At 34.7% G+C, this 17,217-nt stretch overlaps 1 protein-coding gene across 4 annotated transcripts in view; it reads right to left on the reverse strand.

Moving 5' to 3' along the window:
* CADM2 (cell adhesion molecule 2) overlaps positions 1–17,217 on the reverse strand; it is a 655,431-nt gene that overhangs the window by 94,801 nt on the left and 543,413 nt on the right. For all 4 annotated transcript variants that reach the window (XM_040651269.2, XM_025144700.3, XM_015298395.4 and 1 more), the window contains one exon: positions 10,831–10,921. In XM_040651269.2, the coding sequence (XP_040507203.1) occupies positions 10,831–10,921 (91 nt within the window). The remainder of the gene's footprint in view (positions 1–10,830; positions 10,922–17,217) is intronic.

A 17,217-nucleotide genomic window follows, 5' to 3' on the forward strand; every position in this document is an offset into this window, starting at 1 on the left:
TTGTCATCTCAATCTGTTCTGGGACTATGCTGACACACCAAAAAGTTGTACATTTTCACAAATAAAAAAAGTTATTTGAATACTTTTCTATTCTTTGTTTTCCAGCCTTTAGCAGCTGCACTAATTGGCTGGGCTAATGCAAAAAAAGTTCTGTGTGGGAAGATACATGCACTTCCTCCATCCATACAAATACCATTCCAAATAGGAGACAAATTTCTGAATGAAAGGATACCAAATACAAGGAAGAAATGAAAAAAATATAGATTAAAAAAAAATCCTAATTTGATATTGAATTGTCCTTTTTATGTTCTTTACACGATCACTTCTTGTGGAAGGATGGCGCTTTATTTGACTAGCTTACAGCACACAAACTTTCTCAGGGAGCTGTGCTACTCTAAATATGAGAGGGGAACACAGATACACCATAATCTGGTGTTCTCCATGATGCTGTGTGTTCCAAATCACATCTGCTATAGGGAGAATAAGCTCTGTTTCTGTAGTTGTGTCAGAGAGCAAAATACTCTGAGTATGATTTGCACTAATGGAAATGAGCTAACATGTTCTCTTGTGTTCTATTGCTGATGGTTGTTCACTTGCAACTGTAGCTAATTTCTTATTTACTGAAATTATCATAGCATCTCCCAAAATATTTTCTTTCATTTTAACTTCCAGTCTAGCACTGAATTGGAATTACACATGCTGTATTTCAACTTTACTGTCTTCTATGGACCTCTTTTATTTTAGGATGTGTTCATATTGTACAGAACTCCATCAGCTGCTCTTTGCTAGGCATTCAACTAAAAGAGAAGAGAAAAATATTTCAAAAGGCATTTGCATGCAAAATGGATTTAATGAGCACTAAAAATCCTGCATTGTATTGTTTTCCACAATGTACTATCTGCAACATTTTTTTTGTATAAACACTGCAGAAATGGGACGTTTTAAAAAAAAAAGAGAAAAAACAATGACTGAATTGAGCCTATTATGTAACGTGATTATGTTACAGAACACTAAAGGGGAAGTTCTTTTGCACTGCAGGAGGTTTTATTTTAAAGTGTAATTTTTAGTCAGGCACTAATTCTCCCCTGTTTCTTTTCATGTCACACTTTTCATTACACCAGTAGAAGGCCCCAGCTGTGAAATGAAGATATAGCCTCTCAGACTATCAGGATGTTTAACACAAAGTGAAATTTAATCTATTATGTACACATGCTGTAATTCAGCAAAAATGTTACCTACTTCTTACTATGTTATCTACTACATCACAGCACAATTACACGGTGGAATTCTGGTGTATAAGTTTTCAAGCTGAATGTTTACATAATCCTTTAAAATAATTGGCTTTTTGTTGTAAAGACAAACTACCTATCTGGAAAGCTTCAATATGGAGTTTTTTCTTTACAGTTTATATAATAATGTTCATCAGATTTTAGAATATTTTATGGAAAATGAATACTCAGTCAACACAGCATAATAAAAGATGCTTACTAAATCAAGGCAGGAGATACCATTATGATGAACTCCTTTTTAAGACAACTATTTAAATATTGGCCAACTATCTGAAGAAAGTAATTACAGCAGTGATAGTAAAATCCTGGCCAATGTGGTCAAATTTGGATTTAACAGATATTTGGACCAGCATCAGTGACTATTAACTGGAATTATTTAAAAAATAGACCGGGCATCAAACTCGGATACTGAAAAAGTTCACCATTAATAACACTTATGCATATTATGATTTACAAAGCCTACCTACATCACATGATGTCATCAGTCTATTGTTGCAAATGAAATGTATTTTCTCCATACATTTCCCACTTAGAAAGCTCTGAAATGTATTGTTTAATTTTGATAAATTTTTCTTAAATATATCCACTGCTGCCTGTGTGGGTGGAGAAAATTTATGCTTAACTCATCCATAATGTTTCAGTACAGTTTTTGAAATAATCTTACAAGTTTGGTTCATAAGAAATTTCTGTGTGGTTGACGACCATGGCATACAGAATGATTAACATTAGCTGACATGGGTTATATGGCATCAGATCAAATTAACAGTAGGCTGTTTATGAGTTAATAATCACCTACTAAAATATAATCAGTTCCTCTTACAGAAATACATTTTCACACTTCTCCAAAGAACAAAAAAAGATCATGTGAAGAGCCTAAATACAAAAATGTAATACAAAGTGTTGTTTAGAATAAGGTAAAGAAAATTTTCAAGAAAGAAGAACAACACATGAAAAACAGAGATGGGATAAAGATACTTGTATTTGTAAAAAAAAAAAAAACAGACTTGATCTAACTGCTAAACTAGCTAAGTCTGAAGAAGATAACTTGAACAAAAAGGAGAGGTGAATTTTAGCAGAAAATGGTTAAGTTGAAAGACAAGAATAGAAGAGCCTGTGCCATCTCGAGAGTTGTTCCACAGTGGTAAGGAACACAGGGCTGAGAACTGTGAGCTGGGGTTCTTACCTTTATCCAAACCTACAACAACAGATGATATTTTATCTCATATGAAAGTGTATATCTAAGAACATATTTACAGAATTTCACCCAAAGCTGTGTGTGACATGTGTCACTGGAAACTTAACTGTAAACTTCCAGCATTCAGAAGGCATAATCCTGAGAAAAAAAAGTATGCCTCAGTTGCTGAGAGGTATTAGAGATCCATCCTAGTTATGGCATCAAGGTAAAGGAGGCTAGGTAGAGTTCCTCTTTGTTAAAAGCTTACTGATTATGACAAAATTCTAAACAATCCACTTTTCTGCCTAAGGCACAGGCTGTCTAAATCTGAACATAAAACAGTACAAATCCAGTATCTAACTTTTCTTTTTATCTTGACCTACTTTATTTAAGTTGTAATGGCCCTTTCCAGAGAAACATGGAAACAGAATTTGAGATTCTTATGTACAAATGTCTTAAACTTAAGGGAGAAATACTTTAATACAATATTCATATTTTATTAGAATAATATTACATTTTGGATATGGACAAATTCATCCAATTTTCCAAATCATTAATATTTATTCATACAGACTGAGCATGCAGCTTGGGTTTTAGATTCATTTTGCAAGGTGATTTATAAATACAGAAACAAGCATGCTTTTCCAGATTCATTATGGTTGGGTCATACAGGAATAGTTGCTACCAGCATTCCTTTCTAGGCTGATAGGTATTCATAACCCAGATAGCACTCTGCAATAAATAAAATCTATGCAGAAAATGAGATAATTTCTTTCAGTACCTCCATCTCATCTTCTCAAGCAGCTGGGAAGTCTATCATGTCGAAGTAGGACAGAAAGAATTATGCACAGGTGAAAATCTGGCCGTTATATTACTGAATTAGGATCTAACCCTATATTGAAAATGTACTTGCAAATCAATATTGTCAAACTATTTACACCAAAATGTTAACACTTGAATGGCAAATGGGTTTCTGCTATTTTCCGCATGTCTGCTTTCAGACTCTTGGGCATAGATTTGTACATGTGCTCAGAACACAGTGTTACAATTCTAGCCAGTGATGAGCTACATTCTATGTTACATCAAATACTCCTGGGAAAATGGAGACTGTGTTCAACATTAGACATTAAAACATGCAACCTTTTTCTTTGGTTTTGCTCATAGGATTTTTTCTGCTTCAGTTCCGAGCTGTAAATTGGAGGCACTCGAATGTACACAGGTGTGATAAAAATAAACATTTAATTATTTGCTAAGTTCTCAGATACTATGGGGAAGAAACAAATAGACACCTGTGAAGAACACGTGTTAATTCTGCAATCTGAGGACATGTATCAAATAAAATCTGAATCACACAGATCATTCATAACTATTATTCCATTGCAGAAGTCAGGAATTCTCTTCAAAGGCTATATCCTGCTCATCATGTTGAACATTCCAGGAAACAAAATATGATGACATTTCTTATACTATAACGAAAGTCAGGAAATTTAAATGTTTCACTTCAAGCAGTTTTAAACATGTCTTCCTTAGATTTAGAGGTGTTTCTATTCTGATTTAGTTTGAACTAAGGCAACTATTCTGAGGAAGGAAGGCATTTTCTACTCTTCCTACTCTCCCTGAGACCGCAACAAATGATCTACAAAGTACACATTTTGGTAATTTTCTAACTAGCAAACACTGAAAACTCTGAAAGAATGAATACATCTATAAGCAAAGGGAGACCAGTAGATGTTACCTACCTTGATTCTAGTAAGTTTTCGGTTATGGTCTCCAACAGTATCCTTGTAGCTTGGCAGGGCTGATACACGTCAACTATATGCGTGTACTACTTGATGGGTGAAAACCTGTTTGGACCATTGAGCTGTGAGGTGGCTGGTTACAAGTAGACTTCTTCAAGAGTTTTTCCTAGGTGTTATGTTTAATTGTTTAATATTGAAGATCTGGCTGGGGAGTTGGAAAGTGCTCCCATTAAGATTGTCATTGACACCAAACGGGTTGTATTCAGTATACTTGAGGGGAGGGGTAGGCATTTAGAAGGACCTCTGCAGGCTAGAGGAACAAGCAAACAGCTTCCTCAAGACAAGAAGGGAAATTCAGCAAGGATAGATGCAGATTCTAGATCCGGAGATGAAAAAGCCGTGAGGGGTCCTAGGCTCTGCTGGTTTTGGACAACCAATTCTTTGCCAACTATCTTCACTATGTTTTCTCTTCACCTAGATCTCTACCAGATCATTCTCAAACAAAACAGCCATTCTCTGGGGTCACTGACAGAATGGCGTCATGTATTTCTTTGTTATTCTAAGTAGGTCTTGCCATCAGACTGCAAAATGTTTGTCTCATTCACTGTAATCTTTTTCAGATGGATATTAGAAAAGACAGAACTTTCATTTCCTTTCCTATGGTGATATCATACATATCATTTACACAAGCTTTAGAGTGTTTCAAATTCAATTATGTGGTGTGCCCTCATTATCAAAAGTGATGAATTTTTCGAATATTACAATGTTTATTTTACTGCATTTTAGATTACAGGGTATACAAAATTATTGGTGTTTATTCCTGATTGTGATTTTCTCTGTAACTTTTTCATGACCTTACAAATAATATTATTCTAATGATGGATACAAATGTGAGTCTTCCCCTGAAATAAAAATCTTATTTATTTCAGCAAGGCCAAATGTTCTCTTTACATTAGTCGGCCAATATATTATGATTCCCTTGAAGTGCATGGAATGGAAAGACCTATCACTTCTGCACGCAGGAGAAAGAAAACACCCTCTTTGTTTCCCATGACCTAATTATTCTATTATATTTTGAAGTGCTTTCTAAAATGGCACTAGGAAAACAATAACAACAACAAAAATACCTCAAACTTTATTTCATGCATACTTTGGAGAGAGCAATGACTAAGAATATTAATATTGAACCTTTCTATCTCTGTGGGGCAGTTTTGAGTTCACTTCTGAAGCAGTGTGGACTCAGTACACAATACTGTTGAGATGTAATGTTGTGTAGAAGCTACAACTTGTGACAACAAAAAAACTCTGCCCTTTAAAACCTTTGTAAGCATTGACAACAGTGTGAATGATCATTGCATTCTTTAGTTTTCACTTTTTACAGCTATTTTTATTTCAATATATTCAAAATATTGTCAGACAATAGGACTACAGAAAATTCTAGACGTTGCATATGAGTTCATCAGAAGAATACGTGTGATTTCTGGAGCTTAATTAAATATTCTTCTTTGGGAAATAAACATAACCTAGATAAAACTATATTATGCTAAAAAAGAAATAAATTAAAAAGGAATGCTGACATTTTACAGATGTATCAAGCAAGATTTTTTACCAAAATATTAAAGCTCAACAAATTTTTGGTGATTCATTTAAAAATTTTGAACTAGATAAAATAGCTGTAAGGACTGAGAACTTTAGAAGATTAACTTTCATTTGCTCTGAAACAATACAGTAGTGCCTCTCTCACAGAGAGAAATGCTGTTGAACAGTAGTGTCACCTATAAGGTGTCATCTGCAGTTTTGACCTAAGTTACACTGAGAAATATCTAAATACTTTCATCTACAATTGACAAAACTGTCATTATTATTAAAATTGACAATCAGCTGAACAAACCAATAACTAAGTCTTGCATTTCTACAGTGAGTTTTGTTTATAAAGCCTGCTTAAAAACAATCTGTGGTAAACTGATGAGTATGTTTCTTTTCTCTTTCCACCATCAGAAAATTTTGAGAATGTCAACTCTTTTTACATATAATATTCCAAACACTAGACTTCCACAGCTTCCCATAAGCTAGACCAGACCATCATGAAATCTAGAGGTCTGCAACCACAGTTGCAACTTGAAATTTTCAGAAAACACTCAAGTTTGATACTGGATCCTGCAGGCAATAAACTTAGCCAGAGTTGCAAGCAGAAGAAAGATGTATCTTTTCAGAGGCACTGTGTGAGGAAGTCTCACTATCTCACCATTCCCATTCTGACACTGTGAGCAGTAATTTCATCCACACCATGTGGGACTCGTGTAATGAAATATGTCACATAAGAGCCCCCAGGGGCAAACTCAAGGAGTGATGGATCTTGTGGGAACCTCCCCCCCCAGCACCTCTGAGGCATCTGACCTCTGCTTGAAGCTGCCTTATCCACAACACATATTCCAGAGGGAACTCTGGGAGAACATACAACAATCTGTGTGACACTGCAGTAATCCCTCTCACTGTCTGCCTCTGCAAAACCACTGCAGAACAGGCAAGAAACCTAGCCCACTCTTTTTATTGGTATCCCAACGCTACTATAATATCATAATCATCTAATAATTATATAATACATATAACAGTAATACAATGTTTACCCAGAATAATAGCTCCTGTCTCCAAAATAATTATTCTAATATTAATAAGCACTGGACCTTGATCAGAAGCAAGGTTGACTTCATCTGATGTCAGATGAACAGACAGGGAAGTCAGCAGTTACAGAAATTGCATCTCTCCTCTTTGGTGCTCTCATGTTGCTTTACCGGATCATTCAAAATGGCTGCCCTGTCTTTCCTCTTCCTCTACACCCTCTCTCACACAGTCCCCTACTCTTCTCCCCATTAGGTCACTCTCAAAAGTCCTGTTCCAACAATGCTGTATCTGCTTGAAGACCAGAAATGTGAAATGACACAAATCTATTCTTAACAGCCAGCATTCTCAGAGTTTGGGATAATTCCACAAATTCATGTGTCTGAGGCTTCCAAAATCATGGCCATCCACTGGTCAGGACAAATTTTCATAATGCCTTAGGAGGACCTTACTTCTTCAATTCTCACAAATTCTTGTTCCCCACCTCTCTGATAAATGTCTGGAGGATGTTCTGGAAGGGCAGCTGATTTCCCAGAAATGTCATTTTAAACAAAACAATAAGTGACATAGGGCTTTTCCTTAGGACTGTGTAGCTTTGAATAAGAGGGTACCTCTGATGCACATAATTTGAGGGATAGAATCAATGAAAATAAAGATGTGGGGACAGGTAGGATGTGGCGTGTGCTCTCCAGCTTTAGCCTCATTCTGTCATTCTCTTTTAGGAAAGGAGTACTCTGCAGCAGCCATCAGTATTGTGAATGTCACCACAGCCACAACCCTGCTTCATTCTTTTGCCGTTTTCATCTCTAACATCATTCTTATGAAAACTGAATAATGAGAACTGCAACCATAGTAAGCATTCATTTACTGGTATGAGTCACTGCCACCTACAAGAAACAGGAGGGCTGTCAGAAGACAGTTGATAGAAGTTCACTTATGATGTATAAATGTCTATGATGGACCAAAGCTGGCTTTGAGCTCTCCGTGAAGTCCACCGTTCATCACTAATCTTCCCACAGACATATTTGGACTCCATGGACCTCTCAAATTTCTTGCCAGAAGTTAAGAAGGAAGGCTGGGAATATGACATTACTGTTTGTCATGCTAAGCAACTGGAAACTGCTCCCATGAGAATGCTTATTTATTACTGCTCTGTGCAGTGAAAGACTTACCTAATGAAGCAGTACAGAATAGCTGATGTTGGCAGTTCTTGAGGTACAAACAATTTGAACTGCATTTATGAGAACAAAATATTTGTTCTCATACTGCACAGAGGTGCCCTGCCTTGATAGTTCCACGGTGTAATTTTTATTTGGCTTACCTCTGAAAACCACATATAATACTTTCAGTTGAATCACTTACGGTTGCAACTAAGTTTTCTTTTAAATAAATAATAACAATAAGCATCTCAATAGAAGATCCATTCTAATTATTGTTTTTCTACTAGTATCTCCAAATGGCAACATATAAGAAATATCTATAATATTGATGTATTATTAAAAAACACTGTATGTCAGGTTAAAACATAATAGTTTCGTAGGCTTTTTACTTCCTACAGAAATAACTAAGAAAAAACTGGTATCTTGAAGAAATATATCTTGAAAAAACTGGTATCTTAAAAAAATAACCAAATTGTCCTCTTTTAACAGTCTTGTATTTTTAGCATATGAAAGAAATTTCAATAAAGACTAGGAAAAAGTGTTTTTAAGTCATAGATAAAGAGTAGTATACATCTAAAGAAATAAACAGATATACAATTTGATATATATAGATATCTACATTTATACACCTCTCTTTGGCATCTCAAAATACAGAGATACGTAGGTTGCTCTGAAATTAATGTCTCCTATTTATTTCCATGCAAAGTAGAACAGATACAAAGAACACAATAATGCTATTTGATACAGCACATTTTCAGCTACAGTATGCTATTTTTCAGCACAGTCATCACCATTAGCTATGCACTTTTGCCAGAGATGAACAAGAGCCTGCACAATGTGCTCTGAAAAATCTGCACTGTTGGTGTTGCCACTGTTGAAATGCACCACCCACTGCCTCACTGTGCTCACATTCAGTGTTTGGTCTCCAGACACATTCAGCCAGTGTCAATTAATATCACTGATTGTCATTTTTTCCTCATGGAGGAATTCAGTGACACACCTTTGCTCCAAATGTACTTCCATGCCAGGTGCCATTGTGTCAGACTGCCCCTCTGCTGTCATCTGTCACATGGGAACAATATGGAATGAAATATTGGTGGGAAGGTTCGACCACTACTGCCATGCCACCAACATCTGTCTCTGATGTTGTGAGGCAACACAGTAAAATAGGAGTCCTTTACTTTCAGAGCAGCCCTCATAGTCATCTGAGTTAGGTGTCTAAATTCCACATAATCACTGGAGATATAAGAGCAGTTCAGATGTAAATATCTATGATACAAATGTTAGACAGCTGAGATCATTTCTATACCCTACAGTTCTGAGGAGTATCATGCTTCTTCTAATACTCATAAGTATGTGAAACTGCAGGAGTAACACTTAGTTGTTACTATTTCCAACAGCCCTCACCAACTCCATCCATATGTCCAATCATCCAGATATCTATCTCACAAAACTAAAAAGTTCAAAAAGAAGAAATATAGCCTCTGAACTTTTTTAGGGTGTTAAGACTCCAAACATGAAGGGCCAAACTGGCCCTCCCCCAAAACAAACAACAGTTAATTAAAATTCTGTAATGACTGCGTTATTTCTAAGTTTTTGTCCCTATGGTAAATGTTCAATGAACAGTGAAAATCAAGTACCTGGGGCTAGATGCCCTGAAGTCAGTGTTTCTAATAGAGATCTCTGCATGTAGCTGTCACCTGCTATATTGTGTGGTAAATATGGACATGAGTAAAATTCAGAAAACTATTCAGCCAGTTGTGTATTCAGAGCAATCGGTGCTGATGTTTTTCCTAAAATTAAACACTTGTACATCTTCTGCTGAGTTTGAAAGTATCAGGGGCAGGGACTCTGTACCCACTGATACCTAAGGGAATGATCAAGGGTAAATTTATTCTCCTTTAAATATATTCTAAAAGCAAGATGTAGTTGCACCTGGATTTTGTGAGATACATACACAGGTATCTCAAAAGCATATAATAATTCAGAAGTATACAGGCACACTGAAGACCAATTGCATTGAGCACCACGTAAGATTCATATGAAGGAACACTACCATCCTGGTCTCAAGTAGGGTAGAAGCATGATCTAGCTGCTGTGCTGATCAGTTCAGAGGAGTTACTTAAAAATAATACAGGCATGTAATACATAAAAGTACTTAGATGACTGAGATGACGCCTAACTAAATTAAGAGATTTAAGAGATTTTCAAAAGAGAAACTGAGCTTAAATGCTTGATGTCATCTGAAGATGACTTCGGGTTCCTATGTCAAGCAATTCCATTAAATCATTAAAATTGCAAAAAGGAGAAATTCTGCCTTATGCTACATAGATTTTGGTATGTAATTTTCACCTTTTTCCACCTTTGTATTCTCAGAGCCGGCTACATCTTTTAAAATTCCAACAGAAACCAGTAGCCAACTTGCACATATCATTACACTTCAAATTTCTTTCTGAATGACAGTGAAAGTATCCAGAAAGTTAAATATATTTTCTCTTAGGCTAGTTGATGTAGGAAGATTTTCATGAGACATTTTCTCTCTTATCATCAGTTCAATGATGTAAACAGTGGCTGATTAAAGCCTGCACTCCTTTCAGGTTGATATACCTGACTGAAAAATATATATATATCTCACAGCTGGAATTCTTCCTGAAAACTAAAATAGATGACAAAGTAAAAGTCTGTTGTTCTATAGACAGGTAATGAAGATAGGCTTCGAGGGGTTTTCTATGGCAGAGATTATACTACACCCCAGGAAGAGACAGAAAGAGCATATTTCTGAAGCTCAAGATTGCAATCACAACAGAATAAAGAAAATAACAAAACATATTACTTGTTAAATCACTTACACTGGTTTTCCTTTGGATTCACAAGTCAAAATTATAGATTGTCCTTCTTCAGGCCACGAATTGGAAGAAATGATTTTAACTAAGGGTGTATCTAGGAAGAAAAGAAAACAGACATCTTGTTGATACACAGGAGAAAAAGATTTATTATCTAGGAACACATTATTCTCTGCTTACAAAAGACTACACCCTAGATTTAATTGAGACTTGTATATGCTTTTATTTGAACCCTTGCGCAATTTTCATTGTCCTTAAGCAAGCAACAAAACTGACCAGTGGAACTAAAAGTTTAAATTCTTACATTCCAAGGAAACACAGATAGAAAGCTTGTGTTTACTCCAAGGAAATATTTTTTTTTTTCTTTCTATGTTCAGTGCAAATGCTCCCTAGGAGAATTCCAAAGTCTAATATCTAACAGCGAAATAAAAAATATTGACAATGAATAGTAAGTACTCTGTGCAATTGTTTATTTGTCTATTTATAGGTAGATATGATGGAATGCTGCTATTAAGGGTATGATACAATAATATACATTTTAATAAGAACAATTTTACTTTTGCAAAAACTAGAAACCATAGTAAGAAAGCTACAGTGGACTTCCAGATAAAATACCTTGTTATGGGCATTTTACAGGATATTATTTCTGAAATGCAACAATGTCCCTAAAACAGAACTTCTTTCTTTTTTTTCCAATTGACAATTTTTTCAAAAATAATGTTTCAAATGTCAATGAAAAGCTCTATAGAACAATTTGCAATCTGTCAAAAAATCTTATAAGTATTATTTCCATGTAATGGAATTAATTTATAGCTATGACTTAAATACAATATACAATAAAAACTGTGATTTAAGCCTGAATAAAATATTTGTAGTAGATCTCTAACTTGTAAAACAGCTTGCCATCTGGTTTGCAAGCATACACACTCACAAAGAAAATATCTTATATGAATTAAAGGGGACCTATTTTAAGGATAAACAAGGCCATATAGAAAGAAACATTTACATGTGTAGTATTTTTTTCCTTAGGAAAAGTTAAAAAGAGATCAAAGCTATAGTAAGGAAAATGTTCATACTCAGCAGGAAAATATAACCCCTTGTTTCCTGTATGGTTTCCTAATACAAAACACGCCTTCATCAATGCTTAAAAACAAACAAACAAACAAACCAAAACAAAACAAAACAAAAAAAAAAAACACCTTTACCCTGAAAATCTAGGGTTATCCAACCTTTATTTCATCCAATTTCCAATTCCTATTGTTTTAGTAGTGAGGTAGCAGGGACAACACAGATATCCCGTTATCAAGAAAGTATGAAAGAGCAAGACAGCATGACACTACAAAATCAAACAAAATGTGATATGCTGTTACAGTATTATTTCTTATTGTGATGCTAACAGTCCTAGTAAATACTAAATGGTATAAACAATTTAAAATGGCAAAAACTATCTTTGGTTTTTATTTTGACGTATCACAGTGTATCATTATGGTACAAGACAAGAAAAGGGGTTTAGTGCACACGTGTCATAATTCCACTGAAAGCATCGACTGCATCATTTAGATTTCAGCTGCTCTAACCTTACACCCGAAGCAAATCTTTTTCAAAAGTTTGGCTTTTTTATGAACCCTGGAAACCGTTTTGCAGGTGACTAATCCTGTGCTGGTCACGCAGACATTTCCTTTACTTTTAGTACATGCTTATGGCACTGACCTCAAGTGCCTAAATAAATCAGGGCATCAAGTACTTCTGCAATTTCAGTAGTGTTGTAGGAGATGAATATATTACCCTCTTGACAATGCAGTGGACCAGAGGAACAAATTATTATCAGATAGCAATACATGAAGACTTTAACTGATGGCCCAAGATAACTAATGCAATGAGATCAAGAGGTTTCCAGAAAAACCTGAAAGGGAACCAGACTTTCATGGAAGTAATCGTGATTGCTGCAAGTGAAGAAAGAAATTAAAGGCTCAACTGGTTAGCATTACTGGTTTATTTTGAAAAAAAATGATCAGCATTTCACACGTTACTGTAAATGATCCAAACAGAGTGGGGATTTCAAACAATTAAACTTATATTTGCATGGATCAGTGCTGTTCTGTTTTCCCTAACTCAAACTTCCCATTCCTGATTTATTCAGTGCTCTGTTCTCCGTGCACCTGTAAAGAGAGCTTACTAACAGGCCAGGAAAGGTCTTATATTTCTAACACAATGTAAGATAATATGGGAAATAATATTCCTTTGCGCTTTCCCTGCTTGTTTACTTGTACATTAACTGATTGTTTCTTCAAAACAGGAAACACAGCAATTAATCCAATACATAGTTTTTAGGAAAGCTTACAATTCACAACTTCTGCATTTTTAATATCAGTCCTTAAAAAAAAAAAAAAAAAAAAAAAAAAAGTTGGTATTCTATTTTTATAGAATCATAGAATAGCCTGGGTTGAAAAGGACCTCAAAGATCATCTAGTTTAAACCCCCCTGCTATGTGCAGGGTTGCCAGCCACTAGACCAGGCTGCCCAGAGACACATCCAGCCTATTCTGAGTGCTTCATTCTGAGCGTTAGTCTTCTGACTTGTATTTTTTGTTTTCCTTGATTTCTCTCCAGAATTAAAGCATGCAATTACAAGGAGAAAACTTTTCTGACCCAGTCTTCCCCTTTACATCAGTATTTAAAATGAATAGTAAACCTTGAGATTGCAACCTAAATTGCATTAAAACTAACCTAAAAATGCTATTTTAACAAATATAAAGATTGCCTGCTGACTTGAGGTATTTCCAGAACATAAAATGCTCTGTTATAAAATATTTTCTCCTGTTAGGACCACCTGTTTAGAAACATTTGATATCTGAATGTATTTTACCAATACACCAGGCTTTAACCTGTCACACCCATAATTATTAATCATAGAAATATGAATATTACCTAACCTTCAGAAAACACTTCCACCACCAGGAAACAAAGTCCAAAGGGAAAAAACAAACAAACAAACAAACAAACAAACAAAAAACACAGTAAGAAAGAGAACCCATAATTCCATACAGGATGAAGGCTTATTTTCAGATATGCGTGTCAGTTTTTTATTTGTAAGTATGTTAAAAAAAAAAAAAAAAAATCTCCTTTTGCACTTAAAACAAATGATTGAAGGAGGTTCAAGAGTTTTACTGTGGGTCCGATCTTCCGCTGCCTCTTCACTGAGTCAGTAGAAGCATCCCAATTTACATCATTCAAACCTTAGAGAAATCTAATAATTTGCATCTATTTTTTTAGGATTTGCCCCAGTAAGTTATAATTAAAATACTGTAGACTGGTATTTAAAGTAGAATTCGAGGAATTATGAGTAAAGCTTCTTCACAATACCCATAGATATGGATTTATTCAGAGCTCTAAGGACATTATGCAGGAGAAAAATATTCCGAAACGACTAGATACTGGGAAAACCCCATTCTAAGAAAAAAAAAAAAAACATTTTATGTGAGTGTAAATCACAAAGCAAGCTTTCAGAGTAAAACATACTTGTTTCAATCCTCAGTGACTCATTTATTCTTATGTAACTCCAACAGTGTGAAAGCTGTTTGGCCCTCTAGTCTTGATTTTTAATAACGAGGTACTTATGAGCTGCAATTGATTGTTAGCACCAGTCTGAACTGAGCCTCAAACATATCTTTAGACATATGGCAAGGTATCTTCCACTTCCTATGCGCCAAGAATCTGCCCTTTTGCTAGAAATAAGAGTATAACACTGATTATAGATAAAACTAAGAGATGTAATTTTTAGATACAGCCTTTCTTCTTTCAGACCGAAGGCAAAAGTTTCACTGAGTGATCCCATGTTTTTCTTTCCAGGATCCAAGCACATCTCATTGCAGAAAACCAGAGAAGCTGGTTTCAAAGCTTTGAGAAGACTTATCTTCTTTTTAATCAAGCAATATCATCTTTATTCACTCACATACAAAATCAGTGAATGCATGTAGAAAACTGATTTCAGTTATTCAGGTAATTAATGTTATCTGATATATGATGAAATTAAATGCTTTAGCACATATTTTTTGTTTTTCTCTTAGCAGCAATTAATAGAAAGTTTAATATCTTACAGAACTGCTTTAATGACTGATTTAATCTCACTGAAAAAATTTCAAAATAAAGGTGGTTCTTGTCACTCACCAGACCTTTGCAGTTAAACAGATTTCCAATGTTTAAAAGGTTTTTTTTTGTTGTTGTTGTTGTTTTTCAAAATGCACTTGATATTTCTGCATTGCTTTTAGTAAGAAAAGAAAAATTAATTTACTAAAGCTGTTATAAAGTTGCAAGGTTTAAATATCTTCAAATAAAGTATTTCATATAATTTTTTTCATATATGATCACATAGAAGCCACTCAAATATTCCTGTCTGATAATTCAAGGCATATGTGTAAGTCCTTGACAGTCACAGAGTAAATGCAGAAACTGAACACATAAAAGAAAGTAAATTTGTTTAAGATCATAAACCAGGTCAATAAGTGAATGGGAAAATGAACCCTTAACAGCTCATCTTTGCTCCCAAGATCATTAGAAATAATCTGGCCTGATTTTGCTATGTAACTTCAGAAGTCCTTGGTTCCTTCTGTCCTTAACAAACTTCTGTGGATACTTTTTTCATGAAACTTCCGGTTTTAGTTACTCACTTCTGGTGAGTAACTAAAATGATGCATGATCTCTATTCATCCTTAGGTGTTAGTCAGCCAAAGGTGTGTGGAAACAACCAGATTTCAGAAGAAAAATCATTTAATGAAAGGGCAACATGATAATAATATGGTAACTATGCTATGATATCAAATAATCTCTCCCTACTGCAACAATCTTCAGTTAATGAAATTACTATCTTAGAAAAGAGCACTTCTTTTCTTGCATAATGTTACAATGTGAGAAATACATTGATTTTGATAAGGCTTTTAACAAATGACTATTAGAAGGTAAATTCAGGAGTAGAAAATTTGGTGATCTCCTCCTGGTCATCAGAATTAAAATAATGCTAATAATAATAATATATCAACTCAAGATTCCTGCATCAAAGTTTTTACTAGAGAGCACTGAGATATATATATTTTATCGCAACATAAACAATACTTGCCACTACAGTTCACTACACATTTTGTTGAGGCAAATCATACTGCTTTAAAGCTTAGCTTTTCCTGTGCTTCCAGTGAGAGGAGGATTAACAGAAAAAGTCTTAGTAGTTCTTCTCTGCAGAAGCTGTACTGTGTAGATCTAAGTCAAGGCTCCTAATTCTCTGGTAAATTACAACTTTTTATTTATTTATTTATTTATTTATTTATTTATTTATTTTATAAGTGCAATAACTTCAGAATAAATTTAAGTCCAGTGCTCCCAAAAATCTTTCAACATGTCTAACATTTCAGGAGGTAGAACAGAAGAATAGTATTTCCTTCTTTTTACTTAGACAGACAGCATTACTATTCCCTGAAGTAGAGCCCTATACTTTCACATTCTTCATCTTGGAGGACTGCTAGACCCCTGAGTCTTAGGTCTTAGACATCCACTTCTATAAAGCCTGACTTGCAGGTAATTCGTAATTAGATTTTACATATATATATATATATATATATGTATATGTATATTTTAGGAAATGTTTACTAGTCCACTAAGAATAGTTCTTTAGATAGTTATTAGAGCCCATGCAGTGATTTATGAAAAACAATGAGATCCTTTACTCCACAGAGTATTAAGTGTTCCCAATAAGTAAAGCAGATCCAGCAGAATACTTATTTGACGCTAATTCAGTGATTGGAACATTCATCCCTTCAGAGCCTGGACAGTTTGCTCTGAGTCAAAGGGCACACTGACTTCTGCATTGATTTCCCATGCAATAGCAGGAGTCTACTAGGTATTGAAATGTTTCTCTTCCACTCTGGTTTTGAACTAAGATTTCTCTTTGAATATGAAAATGGTTTTTTTTTGTTTGTTTTTTTCTTACCTATGCCCTAGTTTGGACAAATCATGAATTTCTGGCATGTTATAAAAGAAAATTCTTAACTAATTCCTCTTCACAAGTTACAATTCCACAAGTAACTCAGTGCAGTGCCCTTATTTATAATCAGTGCAAATATAACAATGAATATGTCATTCATTTAACTTACATTACAAGAAAATAAAAAAAAGAAAAAAGAAAAAAGAAAAATAAAGTTTCTAAACATAGATTAGGATGCTCTCAAAAAGAAAAATCCCTACAACTTTAATATCCCCTCCATATTTCCTAGAATACTTAACTGAAAGTTTTGTCAATACTTAGCATCAAGTGTCTCTGGTAAATTCATTCTCAGGCTTTAAGTAACATTTTACTGAAGTGTATTCAAAGGTGTATTTAATCCTTTCAGCTAGTGCCATGGAATGT

The sequence above is a fragment of the Gallus gallus genome, chromosome 1, assembly GCF_016699485.2.
Source record: "Gallus gallus isolate bGalGal1 chromosome 1, bGalGal1.mat.broiler.GRCg7b, whole genome shotgun sequence".
Classification (NCBI taxonomy): domain Eukaryota; kingdom Metazoa; phylum Chordata; class Aves; order Galliformes; family Phasianidae; genus Gallus; species Gallus gallus.